General features: G+C 33.6%; 1 protein-coding gene and 1 long non-coding RNA gene across 2 annotated transcripts in view; one reads left to right on the top strand and one right to left on the bottom strand.

Annotated features, from left to right (window-relative positions):
• Nucleotides 1–24,503, top strand: part of SLC12A2 (solute carrier family 12 member 2) — an 84,176-nt gene extending 59,673 nt beyond the window's left edge. The window contains exons 16-27 of the mRNA XM_037509421.2: nucleotides 262–373; nucleotides 2,433–2,573; nucleotides 5,230–5,336; nucleotides 8,376–8,455; nucleotides 10,487–10,612; nucleotides 12,943–12,990; nucleotides 14,514–14,636; nucleotides 15,873–15,984; nucleotides 17,980–18,066; nucleotides 18,940–19,075; nucleotides 19,259–19,326; nucleotides 20,496–24,503. Coding sequence (XP_037365318.1) covers nucleotides 262–373; nucleotides 2,433–2,573; nucleotides 5,230–5,336; nucleotides 8,376–8,455; nucleotides 10,487–10,612; nucleotides 12,943–12,990; nucleotides 14,514–14,636; nucleotides 15,873–15,984; nucleotides 17,980–18,066; nucleotides 18,940–19,075; nucleotides 19,259–19,326; nucleotides 20,496–20,631 — 1,276 coding nt within the window. The 3' untranslated portion in view covers nucleotides 20,632–24,503. The remainder of the gene's footprint in view (nucleotides 1–261; nucleotides 374–2,432; nucleotides 2,574–5,229; nucleotides 5,337–8,375; nucleotides 8,456–10,486; nucleotides 10,613–12,942; nucleotides 12,991–14,513; nucleotides 14,637–15,872; nucleotides 15,985–17,979; nucleotides 18,067–18,939; nucleotides 19,076–19,258; nucleotides 19,327–20,495) is intronic.
• The window catches only part of LOC119243518 (uncharacterized), a 75,815-nt gene continuing 60,131 nt past the window's right edge, over nucleotides 8,949–24,632 (bottom strand). The window contains exon 3 of the long non-coding RNA XR_005124734.1: nucleotides 8,949–9,009. This is a non-coding gene — a long non-coding RNA (uncharacterized LOC119243518). The remainder of the gene's footprint in view (nucleotides 9,010–24,632) is intronic.

Genomic DNA, 24,632 nt, shown 5'->3' with positions numbered 1-24,632 from the left:
AGAACGAGGACTAAAATTAAATATTTTAAAATTAAAATATTTTAAAGAGCTAGATATTGTTTCTGTGTTTCTTATGTACCAAGTTAAGTACCTGATTAAAAATCACATTCTTATATGCAAATCCTTTGGCTTGTGTCATGACATTTGCATAAAGAATGTTCTAATGTATTCATTTATTCTTACAGAAACAACTTAAAATCATGTCTTTGTTAACCAAAGCCTAAACTTTTCTGTTTTATTTGTTTTTTAATCATAATTTAGGCCCCAGTGTCTTGTTATGACTGGTGCTCCAAACTCACGTCCAGCTTTACTTCATCTTGTTCATGATTTCACAAAAAATGTTGGTTTAATGATCTGTGGTCATATACATATGGTAAGTTTTGTTTCTTCATTAAAACAGTTTTCAGGTTTCACTGTTTTGGAATTTTAGAAATCAGAAGTAATTTGGTAAAATAGATAAATCTGTTGAGCTCTTCTTAGGTAGTTTTTTTTTTTTTTTTTAAAGATTTATTTATGCATGCATGCAAGAACTGGAGTACAGGCCAGAGGTGTGGGGGGTGAGAGGACTCACCAGAGACAGAGTGGGGAATGAAACAGGCAGGCAGACTGAAACACACTGCTGAGGGAAGCAGCAGGCGAGTCAGTAGAGGTCTGCTGCGCCATGTGGGTAGCTCCCTGAGTGGCCGGGGGATCGAACTCGTGCTGCAGTGGCTGCAGACAGCCTCATAGGCTGTGTCCCAATCCCTTGCACCACCAGGGAGGCCCAGTAGTTATTTTAAGATATTTATGCTTTTAAACTGTTTCAAACCCTTACTTTTAAAAAGATTTTGAAATATTGAAACTTATTTTCTTACCCATTATGAATACATTTAAGAAACTGCATTGCCCTTATAGAAATCTTTGACTAAGAAAAATATAACCAAGTAGCTAAATGAAATTCAGTTTTCCTTTTTCTTATTGTTATTTCTCATAAAGTCCTGAGAAAACTGGGAACGTTTACTTACCAGGAAAAATAGAAGGTGGAGGAGGTAGATAATTCATGGTAAATATCTAGTATGTATATGTAAGATCAATGTTGAATGCTAAATTTCCAAGTTCAAACACCTTTAAATGCCCACTCGTTTTAACCATAAGTCACAAATTAATAAAAATAGCAGTACACTGTCATGTAAAAGTAGTTTTCTGTTTTTGACACCTTTGCTACTAGAAATAGTCAACAGATGATAGACATCTGCATAAAAAATTGGAGTCTTTGTCAGTTTCGCTTTTTTCTGAAATTCTGTATCATCTTGTTTTGGTGCTAGAACTGTGTATTTTATGCCCCATACCCAGCCCCTGCTAGAGTTGCTCTTCTAGCTGTAAGGAACAAAGTTAAAGCTGTGCGTGGGCACCTTTGTATATTGGTGGAGACACATGACTGACTCTATGCGGAACTTGTGATGTTTTCCATTTTGTCCCTAGGTTGATAACTTAAGTTAGAGAATTGAGCACAAGAAATTACAAATGCAAAATTTCCCTACTAAGAATATAAATTGTATTTTTCCTTTACTTAATCATATTTTATTAGGGTATGCCCAAATTTACCTTTAGATTATTTTATTATTTATAACTTTGTGTATAATATATTTTATGTACAAAGATCAATTTAAGTAGAATTTCAAGTTGTACTTCCTTTCTTAGATTATTTCAACTTTTAACCAAAGTATAAATATAAATAGTATATACATCATTTTGATTTCAATGATATTTCTAAGTTAACCGAGAATTCAACATTTGAGACAAACAAAAACATGCTATAAAGCTTTCTGTGAGGCAGAGAAGGCTATTATTTTTCTCTGTAGTTTCTTCTTTTTTTCAATAATTTCTAATTTTTCTGATTTACTGAGTGTTCAAAATACTTATTTTTAAGTCTGTGTTCCACCTGCTTTCTTCTCCCTTCTGTTGATTCCTCCTTTACCTTAACTATTCCAGCAACAGGGCCTCCCCTAGTGGCGCAGCAGTTGAGCAGTGGGCTGCGAAGCTGCCTGCAGCCTCTGCAGCGCTGGTTTGATCCCTGGCCACCAGCGAGGGTCCCACATGGCACGACAGACCTCTCCTGCCACCCGCTGCTCCCCTCAGTGTATTTCATCACTCTGCCTGTTCTGTTCCCTGCTCTGGTGAATTCTCTCACCCTCACGGGCTTCTGACTATACCCAGTGCTCGTATAAATAAATAAATCTTAAAAAAAAGAAAAAAACTATTCTAGCAACAGACCTATTATTTTATAATCTTCATCACTGGAAAGAATTCACTGACCTGAAAATGAAATGTTATATTTGTCTACCCACAATATTTAGGCACCTTTTTAAAGCCAGTAAAATAAGATGCCTTTTATAAGTGTGGAATAGATTACCTTTCAATTAAAGATGTTATTAATATTATTACTTTTCAAGGGTCCTCGAAGACAAGCCATGAAAGAGATGTCCATTGATCAAGCCAAGTATCAGCGATGGCTTATTAAAAACAAAATGAAGGGTTTTTATGCCCCAGTACATGCAGATGACTTGAGAGAAGGTGCACAGCATTTGATGCAGGTAAATTTGCTATGCTTTTCAAGATAACATTGTAATTGTAAAAGCTTTTAAGAACTATTTCATTTTCTGTATGTTTGCTGATAGCAAGTGTTAGAAATTGTGTGGAACAACTGGAAAACTTTGAGCTGTGGGGTAAATATAGACTGGACAGGGCCTTTGGACAGCAATGTGGCAGTGTCCTTCAAATTTGAAAGTTGTGAATATCATAGAACATTACACTATTGAGTGTATACCTTAGAAAAACTTAAACACTACATGAAACTCCTTAGAAGTATCATTTATAATGGTGAAAACAAACTGCAGTAACCATGAATTACAGAATTGAAAACTGGTATAACCATACTGTAGAATTCTACACAGTGATCCAAAAGAACTATACATATCAACAGCGATAAACTCAAAAACAAAAATATTAAGGAAAAACAGCAAGTTTTAAAAGGATATGAATAATATCCTTTTAATTAATATCCAATTTTAATTAAAAATATATATACTTATGAATGCCTAAATTATGGAACATATAGAATTAACAAAGGTAGCATGAGAAGGGCACTTGATCTGTGCTTATAATCATTTATTTTCTTAAGCTAAGTCGTAGATAGTATATAATTACGTATGTTTCACTTTTGTATGTGAAATATTTAAATATTTCAGGCAGAATGGTACCTCCAGTCTCAAGGTTCTTTCTATTTTTGTGTGTGTAGAAGATCTGGGGTGTAGGCCGGAGGTGCAGGGGTTGAGAGGATTCACCCAAGACAGTGGGGAGCAGAACTGGCAGATTGACTGAAATACACTGCCAAGGGGAACTGTGGGAGAGACAGAGAAATCAGCTGCACCTTATGCACCTTAGCTCCCCAGCCAGGGATTGAACTCAGGCTGCAGTGATCATAGGGCTGAGATTTAAGCCCTAGGCCACCAGGGAGGCCCCTCAAGGTTATTTCTAGTGGGAAAATTTTGCTCTTGAACAATTTATGGGAACACTTCTATAACCACTTTATTTAATAAAAGAGATATGCTATGAAAGAGATACAGAAAAATGTTGATCAAACCAGTGATTGTTAAACTTTAAGCATGCATCAGAATTACCTAGTATACTTGTTAGAACACGGACTGCTGGAACTTTGCAATGATTGGTAGTTCAGAGATTTTAGTTTCCATGTGCTGCTGCTGCTGGTTGAGTCCAGGCTCAACACTTTCAGAACTGTTGCTCTCAAAGCTTTCTGAAGTATAAATTACAGCACTGGTAAGAGTTAGGACCCATCCTCCTAATCACATTCCCCTCATGTAACATGTTCATCCCAGGGGATCACTATAATTTCACTAGAGAGGAGCAAGATTAGGATAGAAGAGATGGAACTGTCATTCCAGGACTGCCCTATAAACCTGGGCAGTGCAACCACTTTACAAAAATACATGAGGTTGATTCATTTTACTCTGGTGTCAGAGCCATCTGACAATCTAATTAAAATAGCCTTAAAAATACATGAATTATCTCTGTAGACCTAATCACCAAAGTTTTAGTTTCCAGGCCTCCGGCCTCAGGGTTAGGTCTTAGCGCTACCACTGCAATGGCCTGAGTACGATCCCAGGCCAGGGAGCTAATATAACCCACATGGCGCAGCAGACCTCTCCTGTTTTCCTTGATGCTCCCCTTAGCAGTGTAATTCAGTTCATCTGGCTGTTCTGCTCCCCACTCTCTAGCGAATCCTCTCAACCCCCCACCTTTGGCCTGCACCCCAGTTCTACACAAAAATAAAATCTTTTAAAAAACTAAATAAAATTTTAGTTTTCAGTTGTCACTAAGAATATTTCTCCTTCCTTTGTACCTACTGGAAACTTGTTACAAAAAGTGCTAAATGCCTCTGTATCTTCTACATACAGGTTTATAATCTTTGCCACAAAAAGTTTTTGTACAATGTTTTGTTTCTGCAGCGTCTTATTTTATATAGTTCCAGAATGCCCCTTGTAGATGGTTTGTTTTACTTTACCAGATACTGTGATGTTTCATTTCTCTGTTCCCTATTTGTTTAGTTACTATTTATAATCATAACCATTTATGCATCATTAAACTAGCACTTAAATATCTAGCCTTCATGGTAGAACTCAAGATTCACTTTTAACAGGCAGTCTTATCAATAACTTCTGTAGGAGCCCTTTGCCAGTGAGATAGGACTGCTAATTTCATTATTGTTTATATTTGAACTTAAGGGCTTTTTTTTTAAAGGCAGAAGTTACTTAATATTCAATTCAATTTTACACTTTCATTTAAAATAGCAAAAACCCATTGTTATTGCTGAAAATTCAGACTATAGTATATGGCTTTTTAAAACAAGTGAACCTCATTTGGTCTTATTTCTTAGTTAAAAAAGCCTAGAATATTCTTGTGTAGTAAGTGTTGACTATTTCTGACACTTTATCAGCCACATTTTGAGGTAAACTGCTTATTTTAAAAGTGTTCTAAAATAAGTAGATCAAAATAGCATTGTCAGGTCAGAGTATTTGAAATATATATAATTATGCATGTTTGGAGGCTCAAGAATTTTTGATAAGGGTAAATAACTTTAAAATGTTTAGAGGATATTTGGAGGAGTACATCATTTAAAACATTTTGTTGAATAGTATATCTTTAAAGTTGTATTTTTCCTACATTAACTAGGCTGCTGGTCTTGGGCGTATGAAACCAAACACACTTGTCCTTGGATTTAAGAAAGATTGGTTGCAAGCAGATATGAGAGATGTAGATATGTATATAAACTTATTTCAGTAAGTATCCTTTTAATTCAATAACTTGGTTTAAAAAATTCATTTTGAAACCTGCATTGGGTTTTGAAGCCCCATTTCTTATCATAAAGTGTCTGTTAGTAGAAGCAATAAGAATGAAAAGAAAGACAAGAGATTATCTGGATTTTAAATTGATGATCTAACAAAAAATTTTGATCCTTCGATGTTTCCTTGCAAATGCAAGCATACATTGTGTATGTATACATACATGTTACATACATTTTTATATATTCTGGCTTCCCATCTAAGTAGGCAAGATTTTTCAGATCTCTACAGGTGTTGCTAAGCAGAGTTCCCAAATGTTGATAGACTCATCATCTTCAAAGTTAATGTCATCATAATAGCTGATGCTGACGAAGGGCATTTCATAACATAAATCTAGCTTGGGTGTAGGTTTGTTCCAATCTCAAATTAATTTTGCCATTAATCACTTGAGTTGACCCATTATTTACATTCTTTTTAAAAATGCAATTGTGAACTATAAGTTCTGAACTTACTCACTTTTCGGTGTTTTTTTTTTTTTTTTTTAAAATGATCTTTTATTAGGCAATTCAGTTTCGGTTTGCATTACTTTAACCTATCTTTTATGAGCTGTCTAGTGGGTTCTTTTTACTGTCTTTTTAATTTTACTTAAGTCATATTACTGATTTTGGCACTTGTATCTGTTTAATTTGCCACTAATACATTTTGGAAGTTTCTTCATTTTTTCCAGGTTTTCTTTTTAATCTTGAAAAGCACTTTTTTCCTACTATTCTGGGGCTTGAATTAAAAAAAATCTGATTATCTTACTCAGTTTGTTTAATAAAGGGATAATGATTACTAATCTCTTACTGTACCATACTTGAAGAGTAGTCTTCTTGTCATAACTACTGATGAGATAGAACTGTTCTCTTTAGAAAGTATTTCTTTATAAACAAACAATTGTACCACTAAAAATTATATTTGGGCAAAGTAACTCTTGAGACTAGATTCAAATCCTGTTTCTCTAAATTTTACCTGATTATCCCTTAACTCACTAGAGTGGTTCATATGGTTTGTTATGTTGTGACTTTGGCTACCTTTAGACTCATCCTACCTTTCCAATTCTATGCTGTATACTTTGTATATATAGGGATTAGGGGGAAAAGCACAGTGAAACAAAGATTAAATCATGTGGACTGTGATCCAGGGAATATATTTTTTCTCTCTGGAGATGTTAAGGCTAGTAAGATGGTCTTATTATCCTACAAAATAGAAAAAGTGGCTTTTTTTTTTTTTCAAATAATTCTTTCACTGTTACAGTTCTCATAAAGGAAATATTGCCCTTCTAACTCCCTTGTAGGACTGAAGTGAATGTTTGGTCCAGAGTAAAGCATAACTCTAAATACTCTGCTTCAGGTAGTAATTAGAAGATAGTTCAAAATACTGCTTCTCTGGTTTCTAGAGCCATAGAAATTTATGGCAGTTTCAAAGTAGCTTATCCTTTTAACTTTGTTATTGATGAAAATTCAGACTATAGTATATGGCCTTTAAAAACAAGTGAACCTCATTTGGTCTTATTTCTTGGTTAAAAAAAGCCTAGAATATTATTGTGTAATAAGTGTTGACTATTTCTGACACTTTATCAGCCACATTTTGTACTTAGGCTACAGCTGAGGAAAGTTAACATCGATTAATTTCTACAGTGAATCTTGTTTGACCTCAATTAACTTACCTTACAAAACTGGCTTCCTATGATTTAAAAGTACAACAAAAGATCTTGTTCAATGATCTGAACAGTCTTATCATTTTATTAGATTTTAGTCTTTTTGTTATATATAGCTACAGAATAATATATCACATAATAATGTATGTAGGAAATGTTTATTCCTGTAGAATTTAAGATAAGAATTAGAGATAAAAAATAAACCTTTTTACACACTTTTGGGAAACATCTTAAGTTTTGGAATTTGAAATTCTTCAGTAGATTTGAGAAGAACTTGGGTCTAAATGGTTTATGGTCTTAAAAATTTCCCAGAATATAAGCCTTATTTTAAAGCAGTCTCTGAGGGGGCCTCCCCTGGTGGCGCAGCGGTTGAGCGCTGGGCTGCGAAGCTGCCCGCAGCCTCTGCAGCACCAGTTCAATCCCCGGCCACCAGCAAGGGTCCCGCAGACCTCTCCCACCGTGCCTTCTGCTCCCCTCAGCAGTGTATTTCGTTGGTCTGCCTGTTCTGTTCCCCGCTCTGGCTCTGGTGAATTCTCTCACCCTCCCGTGCTTCTGGCTGTACCCAGTGCTTGTATAAATAAATAAATAAATCTTTATTAAAAAAAAAAAAAAAGGCAGTCTCTAAGGTTTAATGTATTTTACATATTATTAGGATGGTCCCATTTATATTAAAAAATAAAGCACGTATGAATACATGTGTGCAAATGCATGTAAAATCTTTGGATTATGTTTTAAAATTAGTTTTGCAAAAATTAAATTACTGAAAAATATCCTAAAACCTTTCAGAAATGATCTTATTATATTCTACACTGCTTTCAGTAAAATGTTTCTCTGTATTCATGTATTTCTTTTGGCTTTAAGGGAATAAGCCTAAAATTAAATATGATGGGACTGAAAGTTGTTTCTCTATAATTTTAGTTTGTTTCTAAAAGGATAAAAATATAGTTATTGCTTTCAACAGCTGATAGTGGTAGAATATCAATACTATAAAGAACTATATTTTAAGTTTTTTGTTTTAATTATTTTTATTGAGATAATGTTGGTTTTATAACACTTTTATGTTTTAGGTGTATAGGTTCACACCTCTACAGGTGTGTGTTTTTCATACCACACCCACCACCAAAGTAGCAATAACAGTTTTTAAGGGTGTAGATAAAAAGGGAGAAGGATTAGCATAGGATTTGGTACCAACTTATGGATCTCACTGTAATTTTTAGAAGCATTTTTAAGAAAAATCCCATTTAAAGCTGAAAGAATTTAAGACATCATTTATTACTGAATTCATTATATTGAGTACACAAAACATTTTTTATGACTTTTTTTTTTTTCCATTATAGTGATGCCTTTGACATACAATATGGAGTTGTGGTAATTCGCCTAAAAGAGGGTCTGGATATATCTCATCTTCAAGGACAAGGTAAATCTTGTTTGAAATAAATGTTTTGTTTTAAAATCTTATTTTGCTAGAAAATTATGTATAATCCTCACAATTGTTTCAGTAATTTTATTGTGTACTACCTGTTCTCTGTCTTCTTTAAAGATTGGCATTTTAAGATCAGATCTATTTGACCCCAACAACATTTCTGTTTTCTCTGTACCAGTCTGGATGATGGCTCATGATTATTAATGGAGGGAATAAAATTCAATCCAAATCATAATTTTAAGAAAAACAATTCTTACGATTTAGATTAGCCAGTTTTATAATAAAAATACATAATTAATAAAATAATCAGAAACATTTTTAATGGTTACTAAGGCATTATTTTTATGTTTGTGAAAGACATGCTTTGTAAATTAGAGGCATATAAAGTAAAAACTAAATTCTGTGATGTCATTTACTTTCTTTAGAAAAGATCTTTTAAATCAGTTTTTTAAACTTTTAAATGTTTAGTAATTTTACTTACATGCATAGAGGTTCTTTGTACTCTTCATATAGTTTCCCCTATGGTAGCATCTTGCATATCAGTAGTTCTAAATTGAAAGAGCATTGGGACAATCAAATTTCACCCTTTTTACATACACTTGTGTATAGCTGATCATATTTTTGTAGCATGTCACCATTTATTATATATGTTCATTCATGTAACTACTGTCACAATCAAGATAGAGAACTTTTCCATACCACCAAAATCTCCCCTATGCTATTGTTGTGAAGTTCTCCATACTTTGCCCTTATCCACTGTTGTTAATCCCTGACACCCACAATGTCTTTTTCAACTTTATAATTTTTAAAGAATTGTTTTAAAAGTGATGCTTAAGCCCTAATTGAGGGATAGTGTTTCTGCTGAATTTACAAATATAATAGAAAATTCCAATCCCTAAAAACAATAAACTGCAGGTTTGAGAGAATGCTTTGAGGTTTAATATCCACATAATACAGAAGTATGGCTTTCTGAAAATGAATTTTCTTACTCTGGTGTATGCCTTGCAAATACTCTTTCAGTTCTCTCTTGCTCTGCTTTGACTAATATTTAGGGTACTTGTAATTCTGTATAGTTACTAGTAGTATTTTCTTTGATGTTCAAAAATACTATAGTTTGGCTAATTATATAGTTCTATAATTTACCAAGATCTGAATGTGATTGGAATATCTTTATAATCATTATGAAAAATTTTTGAAAGCTATGATATATTCATCAAGATTTAGAGACAGGAATTTGGTTTAGCACAGGGATTAAGAGATTAGACTTTGGAATCTGACAGATTTGCTTTAAAAATCCAGCATTTTCTTGTAATAAATGGTTTTATAGCCTGGGCAAATTTGCTGACTTCCAAGCCTCAGTTTCTTCATCTCTTAAAATACATACTCTCTAGGGTTGTTGTGAAGATTGGACCTGTCAGGCTGTCAGCATTATTGCTGGCCTGGCCCTTAGGCTCACATAGTTTGTTATTTTTCTTAGTACACACAGATCAGTGGTAAGGGTTATGAATGGATGATCTATTTCATACTACATTAGTCTTTATGATAAATGGCTTATTTTTGGTGGTGGCGGAAGGTAAATGTTTACTAACTCCTTTCCAAAAGATAGAAAATGAACATTTATTTATTTATGCACACAAGAGCTGGGGTACAGGCCAGATGTTTGTATGTGTGGGGGGTTATTCACCAGAGACAGAGTGGGGAGCAGAACAGGCAGATCGACTTAAATACACTGTTGAGGGGAGCAGCGGAGGAGACAACAGAGGTCTTTTGTGCCATGTGGGTAGCTCCAAGGCTGGGGATTGAGCTCGTGCTGCAGTGGCTGCAGACAGCTTCATAGGTTGCATCTTAACCCTCTGCACCACCAGGGAGGCCCCAGTCGCTTGTATTTTAAGCAAAAGTTATTTCAAAGCAGAGTATCTCATTTGTTTGCCTAAGAAATCATTTGTAATAAACTTTGATATTATACCATGTTTTCTTTAATGGTTTAAGATTTAGATAATATTTTGAATATTTTCGTATCTGCAGAAGAATTATTGTCATCACAAGAGAAATCTCCTGGTGTCAAGGATGTGGTACTTAGTATGGAGTATAGTAAAAAATCAGATTTAGATACTTCCAGAACATCTGGTGAAAAAACCATTACACATAAAGGTAATTTTTATTCAAACAAGAAATTTATTAATGGTAATGCTTTAATTATAAAGTAAATTGTCTCAACATGTACTGCTTTTTCTACTTGCTTAGGTAAAATTTGTACCTTTGAAAAATGACTACTAATTACTACTTTTAAGGTAGATTGTAATCCAGAAATCATGCCAATTAATATTAATAGCTCTTGAATGTTTTTGTTTATACTTGCTTTAAATAAAACATTTTAATTTGAAGCATAAGTAAAATCTAAACTGGTAAGGAATCATGGTAATTTAGAAAAATATGCATACAGCATAAGGAATGAAATTTATAAATTTTTATATCAACATTTAAATACTAGGGGCTGAGATGTTCACACTATTTTTCACATCTCCTGCACCTGGAGTTGTGTAGGTAAAACAATGTCATAAAAAAGTAAAATGCAATTTTATTCCTAAATTTAGTTTCACTGAAGAAACAAGCTCCTTTGATTTGGTTGCTGAGCTACTCCCATTATAATTACAGACATGATACCCGGTGGCTCATTTATGCCACAAAAATACTCTCAAATCTTGAGACTTTGAGATAATTTCATCCACATTTTTTTCAGGTTTATAGAGCAAAAGCGGAATGACTTCCAAATCTTACTCTCCCACCCTCACTCTCCTACCTCTGCTCAGCCTAGTATCTCCATCTGTCCTACTCCTAGCGTCACACAACAAGAAAAAATCTGCACTGTAAATCATCAAGCCATATCATACTTTTGATTCCTGAAAAATCACTATTCTTTTTCTGAAATTGATAACCTCAGATAAGTCCTATTTTCGTGAAATTAATCGATTCTAGATTCTTTGGAAACAATCATGCTGCTTTTTATTTCTTTCCTCCTTACTTAACCTTATTTGCTTAGAGTAGCAGTTGAGAGTTTAGTTGGACTCATTTTTCCTTTTGGTTCTTTTCTGGCTTGATTAAAAATTATTTGTTTCACCTCAAAATGGTATAAACTGATTGTGATAACTGTTCTTATGTTCCTGCATTTACTTTTAATTTGTGGTACACATTCTTATTCTTTTCCCCTTTCCTTTTTTCTTTTTCTTTTTTTTAATTTCTTTCTCTTGCCTAAAACAGAGATGAAGCTATGACGAGAGGGGAAGAATATTTTATTGAGCACCTACTCTGTGCCTCCAACATTGTAGATGTTATCCATTAGCTAATAAATATGTGCACAATCTTATTAGGAAAGTCATTATTTTTGCAGAGTAGGGAACTGGGTTGGTAATTCTAATCATAGTCTTATAAAAATATAAATGCCTTTAACATAATATAAATCACTTTAAGTGTCAAGCTTCCCTTGATATTACTGAGCTCTTTTAAAAGCATATAGGATGCCCACAGCAATATTTCTAATAGTTTTTATTATCAAAGACAGATACTGTCAAATATTTAAACAATATTTAATACTATGAAACTGAATGAAGTAATTGAAATATTCCTTATTCCTCAACAGGCATATGAAATTAACATTCAAAAGTGGCATCACCTTCATTTTGTGTTTATTTTCTATTTAAACAATTGCTTCAAAATGAACATAAAACTTTGACATCTTTATAGTTTTACAGTTTTCATAATAAACATTCATGTGTAGTTATTTATATTCACAGACATTTGGTATGTCTATCTACTGTCTTGAATATTGAGGTGTACGGTGTTCAAGAGGACACTTGACTTAGTCCTAGCCGCTGACCTAAGTGCATTAATGCTTTCCCTACAACAGCCTTCCTAAGAAGTAGGTATTGTGAAGAAAGTAACAGGACTAGCTCACATAGCCAGAAAGAGGATCAGAGGTAATAACGAATGCTAAAGTTTGACTCTAGAGCCACTGCACTATGCTCTTTCCAAGGTGGGACAGGAGACAAATAATATAAACTTTTCTTTTAAAAAAGATTAGAAAAACTGATAACCCCAGAGAAATATTTAAAGTTAAAATGGACCAATATGTTCATATACACATGCATATACTTTTTAAATATAATCTTTCTGCTCTATAAATATTATTTCAACATCTCAGCTAATTTCAAGTGTGAAAGTTTAAAACTTCAGTTAAAAGGGTTTTTGGTCAGTTTTCTAGGAATATAATTTAGAGGGGTGACATCAATGGCCCTATTGGAGAGGTCTAAAGTATGTGTTCTTTTTAAAATACTGACCGCTAGTGTAGAAAACAATCTTCAGTCTTGATTATTTTTCAGACTGTGGCTTCATACTTTGTTTTGTTAATAAATGTGCTCTATTTACATTTTTATTAATATAAAGGCAATTAACTTAATATTTTGTGTTTTTTAAACATAATCTAGATGAGGAAGAGGATGGCAAGACTCCAACTCAACCACTGTTGAAAAAAGGCAGGCATTTTTCATCATTTTATTTTAATCCCTTCTTTCATACTGTTAACTCTTTAATTCCAACTTTTCTTTTTTTTTTTTAACCTTAGTTTTTATTTCCATGGTGAGGTGATATTACAGCTATTTATTAAATGCAGATCGGAAAAATTATCATTAGTCCAAGTTAGTTAAATTGTCACAGGGAAAAGGTGATATATCAAAAACAAATTATTTTAAATTCATAGCACCTCTGAATAATGAAACCCTGAAAAGTCAGTATTAATCTTTTTTTTTTTTTTTTTTTTTGGTGGGACCCTCGCCGGTGGCTGGGGATCAAACTGGCGCTGCAGAGGCTGTGGGCAACCTCGCAACCCAGCGCTCAACTGGGCCAGTATTAATCTTTTTATTTAAACTGCATGGTTTAGGTAAGGAGAGACACTGAAATACCTTTGTTACCAGTGTCACTTGCACTTTTTCCCATCAGTTGTATCCAGCCAAATCCTTAATTTTGATACTAATGTATTTTTCATTTCGAAAATTACAATATTTCTCACAGTCCTGCTGCGTTTGGGAGATACAGTCATGTCAACATACATGAATTTTATGAGAAGGAGATAGAGGTGAGAGTTATGGAGCAGTGTGGTTTGGTAGCCATGTTATTTCATCACGCAAAATCATTCATCATGTTTGCATATGTCATGGCAGCATGAAAAGTGAATGATAGACATTTTAAAAAGTGAGCAGATTTCCTCCTTTGGATTTCTGCTTTTAAAAAATTGGGTATAGGAGTTTCATGATAATCATTTGCTTGCTTACAGAGCTGATGCTGGTGTTTTGTTTTGTTTTGTTTTTTTTAATTCCTGGGAATACAAATGGGAACTCCTTTGGTAAACATTTTAGACCTGCAGCAAATGGATGGGAGTTCCAGGGAGTTCCCAACATCTTTCTGTGATTCAAAGAAAGAGGTAGTGATTCTGTTGCTTTAGAATTGGGCTCACCTAACGTTGGTGAAAAGTTAGGTAAAGATGAGGGAGTTTTTCCTTAAAGTTTCACTGTGATAATTATAAGATTTTATTGGTGTATCTTCCATTTCCTTCTGTCTTTCACATTACAGGTAACATTTATTTAAGGTTTTTTTTTCTTTTTGAGCTTTAAATTACTGAAAAACCAGACTGCAAAAGAAATGTACTCATGGAACAAGCATAAACTTAATTTTTCCAGCTAGCCAAAAACAGCTTTTCAGAAGCACTTTACAGAAATCAAAACCTAGCAGTCAATATAAGCTTCCTGATTAGTTTTACTGATTCTCTTCATTCAGAATGCTTCAGAATTTTAGAAATTAGTCGAGATGATATATTTATCTGTAACCATTTAAAAAGTATATTTAAATTATAAATAAATATCAATGATAGATGCCATATACAGTTACCTGCATTAAAAACATTTGAATACACAGAAGTTTGGAAGCTATAGGAATTCAGCAGAGGGGATTTTAATAACATTTACCTTGCTTACACATTTCATTTTCCTCCTTCATCCTTTAGAATCCAAAGGCCCTGCCGTGCCTTTAAATGTAGCTGATCAAAAACTTCTTGAAGCTAGTACACAGTTTAAGAAAAAACAAGGAAAGAATACTATAGATGTCTGGTGGCTTTTTGATGATGGAGGTAAGACTGTTAATGTTGAGGGGATAATACTATGAAAGACTTGTACTCCTCACCTGTGGACCAATTCACTTTTGCCACTATTCCCCAAAGAAGCTACAGCATTAATTTTAGAACTCGGTGTTGCACTTAGTTGTTCTCTCTCTCCAGTAGCCTTCAATTCAGAATTTGAGCTTCATGATGTTAACATTTTTTAATATTACAGACGACTTTATAGACCGTCACTAAATTTGGAGTGCCATTTTTTATTTCATCATAATTAGTTTCAAATTATTTAGTTGGGTGCACAGTATCACAGAAGTGATACTGTGCCCATCTGTTGATCTCTGCAAGTAGCACGTGATACTGCGTTTTCTTATCACTGAAGTTAGGCTTTGAGTAAGGTGGTTCTCACAAGATTTATACTTCTTCCTCTTATTTGGAGAACAGAGAATTACTTTGAGACTATGTAAATATGTCATTGTTCCTGTAACTTTTTACCCCTCTTTAGCATCCATTGGTATTTTACCTGAATTTATTATTGCTGTGGTGTTTCATATTTGCCAACTGAATTTTCTGATGCCACTGTTCTTCCTTATTTATTAGTTGATGGAAGAACTTTGTTTATTTTTTCTATATGAACTTACAAATTCCTGTTTTACTCAATGAGAGATGATTTGTCATCCTGATTATTTTTCTGATGTTCAGGTTGTCCCAGACTTGGCCAATGGGATCCTCATTACAGAGTTCTGTCTCTGTCATGACCCAGTTATTTTCTGGTACAATAAGATATTTCAGGCCTGATTTTATACTTCCCTACACCAGTCTTTGAATCATCATTTATTCATGGAGCCCTGATTCTTTTAGTGGAGAATAGTATTTAGAAACCAAGATCAGGGCATTAGGTATAATCCTTGTACTAAAATGTTAGTACTCTTGGGCCCTTTTAATGGACGGAGCAGAAAATACAGGTTTGTGTGTGCATAGATATAGACTGAAAACTAACTTCAGGATTTACTCCTGTTTCTCCATTTTTGTGTTTTCCATTTTAGTGAGAAAACTGCTATTGTTTAAATGTATATTGTCATTGGGCATTGCTTATGGCTTTTGACCAAATTGTTAAGAAAAAGGAAGGACAGAAAGAAAAATTGTTTTATATTGAGTTGCAGTATTTCTATTTTTAAGGATTAAATTGAATGAGAAGTTTTTCTGTGGAAAATCAGCACTGAATAATTGTCTTGTTATATTTTTATTATTCAGGTCTGACCTTATTGATACCTTATCTTCTGACTACCAAGAAAAAATGGAAAGACTGTAAGATCAGAGTTTTCATTGGTGGAAAAATCAACAGAATAGACCATGACAGGAGAGCGTAAGTTTTTCTAAACTTGTAGGGTGTTTAACTAGTAGTGCTTCATTATCATAATATTAATTTGATAAGATAAAAATTAGAAAAATCCAGAAAATATCAGACTTACTGCTCTGTTCTACATTAAACCTGAAACTTCTAAAGATAGCAAACTTCATTCTTTCGATTTTAGTTTTCATGCTTTAGTTAGATTTAGCTTTATTTATATGTAGTAATTACTATATTAACATTTTAGGAAAACTTGTGATATTAAAATGCTTAAGAGCTTTCTTAAATCGGGGGAAGAGTATATAAAAATTACATATTCATACGTGGGAGTACTTTTAGATAACATATATGTGGTGTGCCACTGTCATCCACACCCTCATTTCTGTGTAACTGTCAGGATTCTAGTTCTGCATTCAGTGCTTCTGAGTACCCTTGTTGCTTATGTCTGACCCTTTTCAGCATATATTGACATTGTTCCTGATTTCATCTTTGGACAGCACAGTTTTCAATTATTTGATTCCTTTGTGCAAAGTACTTTTTAAAAATATTTATTTATTTATGAATGCAAGAGCTGGGGTACAGGTCAGAGATGCGGGGGGTGAGAGGATCCACCAGAGACAGTGGGGAATAGAACAGGCAGATTGACTGAAATACACTGCTGAGAGGAGCAGCGGGCGAGACAGGGGAGGTTTGCCTCGCTATGTGGGTTGCTTCCTGGCTGGCCGGGGATTGAACTCATGCTGCACAGGCCGCGGATCACTTCATAGTGTGGTGCTTAACCCCTTGTGCCACCAGGGCGCCCCCCTGTGCAAAGTACTTTTAACTGCTTTTGTTAGCTACCATAGAAAGTCTAATTGCAATAGTATGACCCTCAAGAAAGACCCTTTAACAACCTCTCCTCCTGTTCCCTTTCTATTCTCCCAAGGCTGCCTTATACCTCAGTTTACACTTCTGCATAGCCCTAAACATGGGTGTAAGATTTCATCCTTTGCCTACTCTCACCTCTCTACTATAAATACTTCACTTGTGTTCTTTCTCTGTTTTAAAAAAAACAAAAAAAACCTCCATTCTTTAAAGTTCAGTGTTGGTCTCACCTTTGTAATCCCTCCCCCTTGTGCTAGTTATATTTTCTTCATGAAACACATTATACTTGATATATTCATCACATTCTGGGGTTTTTGCTATGGTTTGTTTTCTTATGTTTTCTTTTTGTGTGTGTGTAGACCCTATGAACACATAGCAGGCATTTAGAGTTAAGACACTTAGAATTATGCCAGAATTCAAATATTCATTTTAAGTAGTGAATTATGCAAGTGCTAGTAATAATTTTAGAGTTAAACCTTTGTAGTTCATCCTTTTTCTAATGTAGTTTAGAATATACATTTTTTGAAAAACAGATGCTTTTCCTATGTGTTTGTGTTTGTTTTGCAATCAAGGCTTCATTGGAAACTGCCTCCAGCAAACTGTTTACTTGAAAAGATGGATACTCAGAACTCCTCTTCCATGCCTATTCCAGCTTAAAAAATACGTGTGTGTGTGTGTGTAAATATCTACATATATATATTTTTTTTAATGCCGACAACATAATCTATCATTAGTAATGTGGCCCAAAAATTCCTTTATGGACCTGTGAGTTCTAGGCATTCAGTGGATGGAAGAGGAATCCAAAAATAATTTACTATTTTTCCTGAAATTCATACCTATACCAAAACAATTTGACTAATGTTAACTTTAAAAACCTAGTTGTCATTCAAATTTCATTAGTAATGTCTGGCTCTGTCCATAACTAAGAAGAGATTCAGAGAACATAGCAAAGTATCAAAAGTCTCTATTAAGGGACTTCAGATGTCGACACTGTAAATATATAGTGCAAATTAATTCACATGGACTAATAGCACTTGACAGATTCTTTCCATAAATAATGCTTTTCAGATGTTTCCAGCCCTATATAAAATAAAAACAGTTATAATCAACCTTCATGTATCTCAATGCTACTCATCTTTGTTTTAGGATGGCAACTTTGCTTAGCAAGTTCCGGATAGACTTCTCAGATATCATGGTCCTAGGAGATATTAATACTAAACCAAAGAAAGAAAAGTAAGTTATTGGATAAATTGCTTTGTACAAATTTCAGATTCTTTTATGGATCAGTTTTAGCATGCCTATAGCAGATATCACAGTAAGTCTAAAGTGCCCTCAATCTTCAGAAAATATTTCAATTTCTGTTTTATTTATTTATTTATTTTTTTTAATAGAGGCATGTTTTTATTTATTTAGTTTTTGTTTGTTTATACAAGCACTGGGTACAGTCAGAAGCGCAGGAGGGTGAGCGAATTCACCAGAGCCAGAGGGGGGAGCAGAGCAGGCAGAAGGACCGAAGTACACTGCTGAGGGGAGCAGCGGGCGGCAGGAGAGGTCTGCGCGCCATGTGGGACCCTCCTCCAGTGGCCGGGGAGCAGCCGGGGATTGAACCGGTGCCTCAGAGGCTGCGGGCAGCTTCGCAACCCAGCGCTCAACCGCTGCGCCACCGGGGAGGCCCTCAATTTCTGTTTTATAAGTAATTTCTGAAAATCACTAATACCGCAGTTTTCCACATGATCCTTTAAACTTCCATTGTTTATGCCTTACTTCCATTCATTATTATAGCACTCAGTCCCTAGTCCACGTGTGAATAACCTGAGGAAATGGGTAAACACAATTTGACCTATTGCTCAAAAGTCATTTTGACTACTTAGATAAATTTATTTAGGTTCGGGGGTGGATGGGTATACACAGGAACAGGAGTAAATAGAACTAGATCAGCATTAGCATTAAAAATTCATTCCTATTGTGAACATGGTTCTAAATTTAGGACATGGGAGGGAGCATAATAGATGGGAAAAACTACTTTTCAAGCTGTAAGTTATTGTTTAAGAACTTAAGGTCATCTGACATGAGGCTAATTATCTGTATTCTTTATTTTTTGTCAAGTATTGTAGCTTTTGATGAAATGATTGAGCCATACAGACTTCATGAAGATGATAAAGAACAAGATATTGCAGATAAAATGAAAGAAGATGAGCCATGGCGAATAACTGATAATGAGCTTGAACTGTATAAGACCAAGGTATTTTTTTTTTTCTTTAATGACTCTTCCATGTGTTTGCCTGTATTTTAAGTACTTAAGACAAATATATTTTTTCACCAAAATTGATTTTGGTTCCTTTCTGTCTATTTAAAAGTTTTATGAACCATGCTAGATTCCAATTTACAAATGGTTTAGGAATGACTTAATTCTGTTTCCTTTCAGACATACCGACAGATCAGGCTAAATGAATTATTAAAGGAACATTCAAGCACAGCTAATATTATCGTCATGTAAGTAATACCTACACTAAGATTTTCCTGGTGATTTATTTTATAATAATGTACTTAATTTCTCTACATTATCTCTATCTACATAGCACCCATAATGACTTAGTGGTTATACAGGAAAAAAACCTAATTTTTCAAAATAAACTTTAGAGAAATCATTTAAGGTAGGAACAAAGGACACAGATCTTAGCCCTAAGGTTATGACAAAGAAATAGATTTAGTTTATCCTGAAATTTTTCCCTTTTTTTTAATCCTATTTCCCACCTTTTACAAATTCCGTAGCTTTGAAAATACTACAGCACAACTATTAAGCACATTCAGGCCCTAAACATGCTCCCCCACAGAAATAACTCCATAAAGTTATTTGAAGGATTAAATTAAATAAGTGGTTTCTTTGTGAATCTCTATCCCCAAATTCCCACAAACTTTACATACCAATATATTGTCCACACGTTGAATATAAATACTAATGCTCACTCTGACTTTTCTGGCATTAAGCCAGGTTAACTAGATTTTATTACTTGAACCTGAATTTTCTCAGTCCTGGAGCCTGATCCTTAAATAGACAAGGAAAGTTCACGACTTCAAAAATGAGTCAAATGATGAAATACAGAAAGACCAAAGGATAGCTATTTGATTAACAATGAACATCTGATATACCAGAAAGTTTTAGGTTTTGTGGATGATGATCAAATGTTTGAAAACTAGAAAAAAAATACTGCAGAGCAACTGGTTACTACCAACATCTCCAAAAGGAAAAGAAAGTTCAGCAAGATTAGAGAAAACAGAAATTAATTATATATATATATGAAATTAATTATATATATATATATATATATATAAATTGTTTGAATTTCATGTGTGCACATATAGATTTTGCTTTGTGACTTCATATACAAACATCCCTTTCTCCTAATTCTATACTTATTGACTGGGAAGTTTGGGATATGATGTTAGATACCAAATGTAGAAATTTTTTTAATCCTCTTAAAATTTGTAAAAGTGGCAGTGTATGACAGTGCAATAGTAGTTACACTATGTGCAGAATTTTTCTGCACTCAAAAAACAACTATTACTAAGTGATCTCTAATTAGTATTGTGATTTTATAATTTTTATTACATTTTATTTTCCTAACTGAAATCCACTATTTGATTTCTTATTTTGATTCCAGGAGCCTCCCAGTTGCACGAAAAGGTGCTGTGTCTAGTGCCCTCTACATGGCATGGTTAGAAGCTCTATCTAAGGACCTACCACCAATTCTCCTAGTCCGTGGGAATCATCAGAGTGTCCTTACCTTCTATTCTTAAATGTTCTGCACAGTGGACAGCCCTCCAGACGGTACTTCAGTGCCTAGTGAAGTAACTGAAATCTTCAATGACATGTTAACATCACAATGGCGAACTGTGACTTTACTTTCACTATTTCATTAATTTGAAAGCACACAGGGAAGCTGCTCCATTGATACATGTATGGAGACTTCAATTTTAGTCAATTCCTTATCTCAGTCTTACTGAATGATGTTTCCTTGGACTAGAGCTCATGGAAGTAAAGTTTTTCTTTGCTACTTGAACAGCAATAAAAGTGTGTTATTTTCGATTGATGAAAGGAGTACAAAAAGCCTTTAGCCTTGAGGTGCCTTGTGAAATTAACCAAATTTCATCCATATATCCTCTTTTATAAATTTATAGAATGTTAAACTTCGCCTTCAGCTATCTTTATTTCTAGTTTCTTCCATTTTTAAAAAAAATGTACACTGCTGTTCTTCTTCCATTGACCAATTAGTGTTGAGTACTATATGTTTTCTATTACTTTTGTAAAGGTTATCTGTCAGATATTAAAGGTGAGAATTAGGGCAAGTTAATGAAAAACGGGGGGGATAAAAAGGAAGCCAAAAGTGACTCCAAGGTTAGGTTTGTTTGAGTATGTATAAATGTAGACCTCGGGGGGAAAAGGTCTAATAAACCTTTTTTTTTTTTTTAACTTCTGATTGGCTATTTGTACCTTTATTTTTTTTTTTAAACCTTAGGGAAGGTTGAAGATTCATTCAGTACTTCTATATACCATCCTGAAAAATTACATATTGTCATTCTTTGAAAAAAATTCTCAAGATCATTTGTATTTATTAGAAAAGAAATCTTAAGAGTTTCCTTAAATATAAGGAACTTTTAAGAATTACTAAAAGATTTTTCTGGAGGAAAATTAGATATAGCAATGTCATTTCATAGACAATTTCAATACACACTATTGGAATTTCACTACACTGTACATCTTTTATAAACCATTAAAATGTTTAATGTTTCATCAAATGGTTAAATGGACCACTCGTTTTTTAGTGAAATGTTTTTAGGCCTAATTCATTCAATTGTCAATACTTAGTCTTAATATACTCAGGTTTGAACAGATTGTTCTGAATATTTAAATTTAATCCATTCTTAATACTTTAAACCTTTTGTGTTAAGAAAAACTGCCAGTTTGTGCTTTGGAAATGTCTGTTTTGACATCATAGTCTACTAGAACAATTTTGACAGTGCATATGTACTGTTAACTAAAGCTTTATATACAATTATTAATGTGAAGTTTTCATTTTTTAATTCAAGGAAGGATTTCCTAAAAACATTTCAAGGGATATATGTCTACATATCTGTATGTGTGTGTGTGTATAGTCTATGCATACACAGATGCATATGTGTATATATAAAGGCATTTATGTTGCTGGTTATTTGCATTTTAAGGTGATCAAGACTCATTAGATTAAAATATTTTTGTTTTAGTAATAAGTTCAAAATTAGATTGAAAGGTACAAGTTGCATGGAGAATTAAAGTGATCATTTGAAAGGCATATAACTTCACGGCTTTCAGTTAGAAAACGGGGAAAACATTTCATCTAAAGTACTGCTCAGTGGGTTCATGGATATAATTTCAGTGGTAGGAATTTATGCAGGTTTCAGGAATCGATAGAAATCTATAGAATTACTACTGTTAACTGCAGTGTTTTTGCTGCATGAGTGTGAACTAATAATATAAAAATAGAGATCTAATTTTGAATTCAGAATAAGAAAATGAAGTAATCACTTTTCAAAAACTTTTTTCCTTCATTATAACTCACAGCATTGTTTCATTTATTGAAGGTTTTATAGTGTTTGGGGGGAAAGACAGTAGAAAATGTCATATTATTCAGTGAACAATATCATGTTTGAACTTTTCTTTAATGGATAATAGGGCATGAACTGAGTGCTGCTATTTTGAAATGTGCACAGGTACACTTATTTTTTTTAAGATTTTCCCATTCAGGAAAACATTGTGATCTGTACTACAGGAACCAAATGTCATGCATCATACATGTGTGTATAGAGTACATAAAATATATCTAAATATGCATAATGGGGGGAGGGTAATATTGTCTGAAATAATGTAAGATGCTTTCTCTTTAAAAAATGCATTACTTTCACTTAACACTATACACGAGGTCAAAATTTTCAAGGTTTTAGTGCTCTAATAAATTTCAACAGTTAATTCTAGAAATGCGAGCTAGTATTGAAGCTGTTATTTATGCAAATTTGATTATTTTAATGCCAATTTTTTTTTTTAGTTCATTGTTGATAATTTAGAAATAATTATACAATGGCATTTGACAGTTCACTATTCCTATAGGTAAAAAAATTAAATGGGTTTAGAGAGAATGATGGTGTTAAGTTGATTAACAGTTAATTAAATCAAATATTTATTTGTTACATTATTTCGTTTGTATTTTAGGTTTCTTTTACGTTCTTTTTATATGCTTTCTGACATTACATATTTTTAAAGCTATGGAAATAATTTAAAGATTTGAACTCTGGTGGATTTTATCTACTAAGTTTGAAAATGTAATATTTTGATAATGTTATACTGTAACTGTCACACAAATGCTTTTCTAATGTTTTAACACTGAGTATTGCAGTTGCTGCTTTGTACAAAGGTTACTGCAATAAAAGTGGATTCATTAAAACTAAAGTTAACATGTACTCAGTATTTTATCTTACAAATCTGTATCTGTTTTGTGATTTTACTTCATTTTTTTTTAGTTTAAAATTTGTGTCTTGGAAAAGTTGTCTGAAACTGTTTACTATCCCTAAGCTTTGGAGTAACAACTACTGATACTGAGTGTGATTGAGCCATATAAGCTGTAGCACTCTTTTTTAAGTGATTTAGCTTTTCTCATTCTGTTTTGTATTTGGGCCAAATCAGTGAAGAGACTACAAGATCAGAATGAGTCATAGTTCCTGAATAGAATCTTGATTCTTTTTTTCCTTAAGAGTTTTGTCTAAGCTGATTTACAATTTAACAAGGAATTTTCTCATTTGAACACTGTAGTAAGTGTGTTATATATGCAGGACAGCTGAAAAAGCAGGTTAGAAGATTGTAGGGAAGTTCACAAGTTCCTGTGGTAAATCAATGAAGGATGTTGGCTAAGTGCCCAGGTCTTTCCAGGGATCACTATTAAATATTCGCTGTTGCCTGATCATAACTGAAGAGGGTAGGATATATTGCTCGTTTCCAAACTACCCAGGAAGTATATGCTCAGGTAATACAAGTTACAGTTACAAATATAGATTGGCTACCTTAATCTGAAACAAAATGTGTCTATGCTTCTTGCTTATTCTCCAAAAAACTAATGAGGCCAGATTACTCTCTTAATTTGGAAAATGGAGAATTCAAAGATAACTTGAATTTGGCATTTCCTAATATCAGAGCATCCAACGGTTTTCAAAACTGTAATGTTAAATTAAAAAGAAACTGAAATGTAATTCATCTTCAAGCCAATGGACTTTTTTGTTCATACACCAGGAATAAAAGATGCATTTGATAGACCTTTTTTTTGTCTTTATGTTAAAATATCAACAGGATGTTTGTAGGGTTACAGGATATAGGTGAAGTTTAACTGAGTAAAGATGGCAGAAGTCCCAGTGTACACTCATCAGCAAGTACTGCTTAGTTCACCTAGTTCAATTTGACTTCTGTTGCTCTTTATAGAATATGAAGGCAATAGTCATGGAACTGCTTTACATGTGACAAAGCTATTAAAATGATACAATGGTCAGACGTTTATTTCCCCTCCCCTTGAATTAACCATTGAATGTTGTGTGACACAAGGTAAAATAAATTATTGTTTTAGGGAAAACATGAAGGCCTCTGAATTTGTTACCACCTATTAGGCAACCTTATATGTTGCTGCGGTTCTTACAGATCTGGAATTCATTCCCAAAATTCATAGCTCTTGTAACAAGACATTTCTTCTACTCTTCTAAGATATATTACTAATATATTCTGC

Source organism: Talpa occidentalis, unplaced genomic scaffold (assembly GCF_014898055.3).
Source record: "Talpa occidentalis isolate TD23 unplaced genomic scaffold, MPIMG_talOcc4v2.1 talOcc4.13, whole genome shotgun sequence".
Classification (NCBI taxonomy): domain Eukaryota; kingdom Metazoa; phylum Chordata; class Mammalia; order Eulipotyphla; family Talpidae; genus Talpa; species Talpa occidentalis.
The sequence above is the reverse complement of the archived record's forward strand: the minus strand, read 5'-3'. Positions and strand labels throughout refer to the sequence as shown.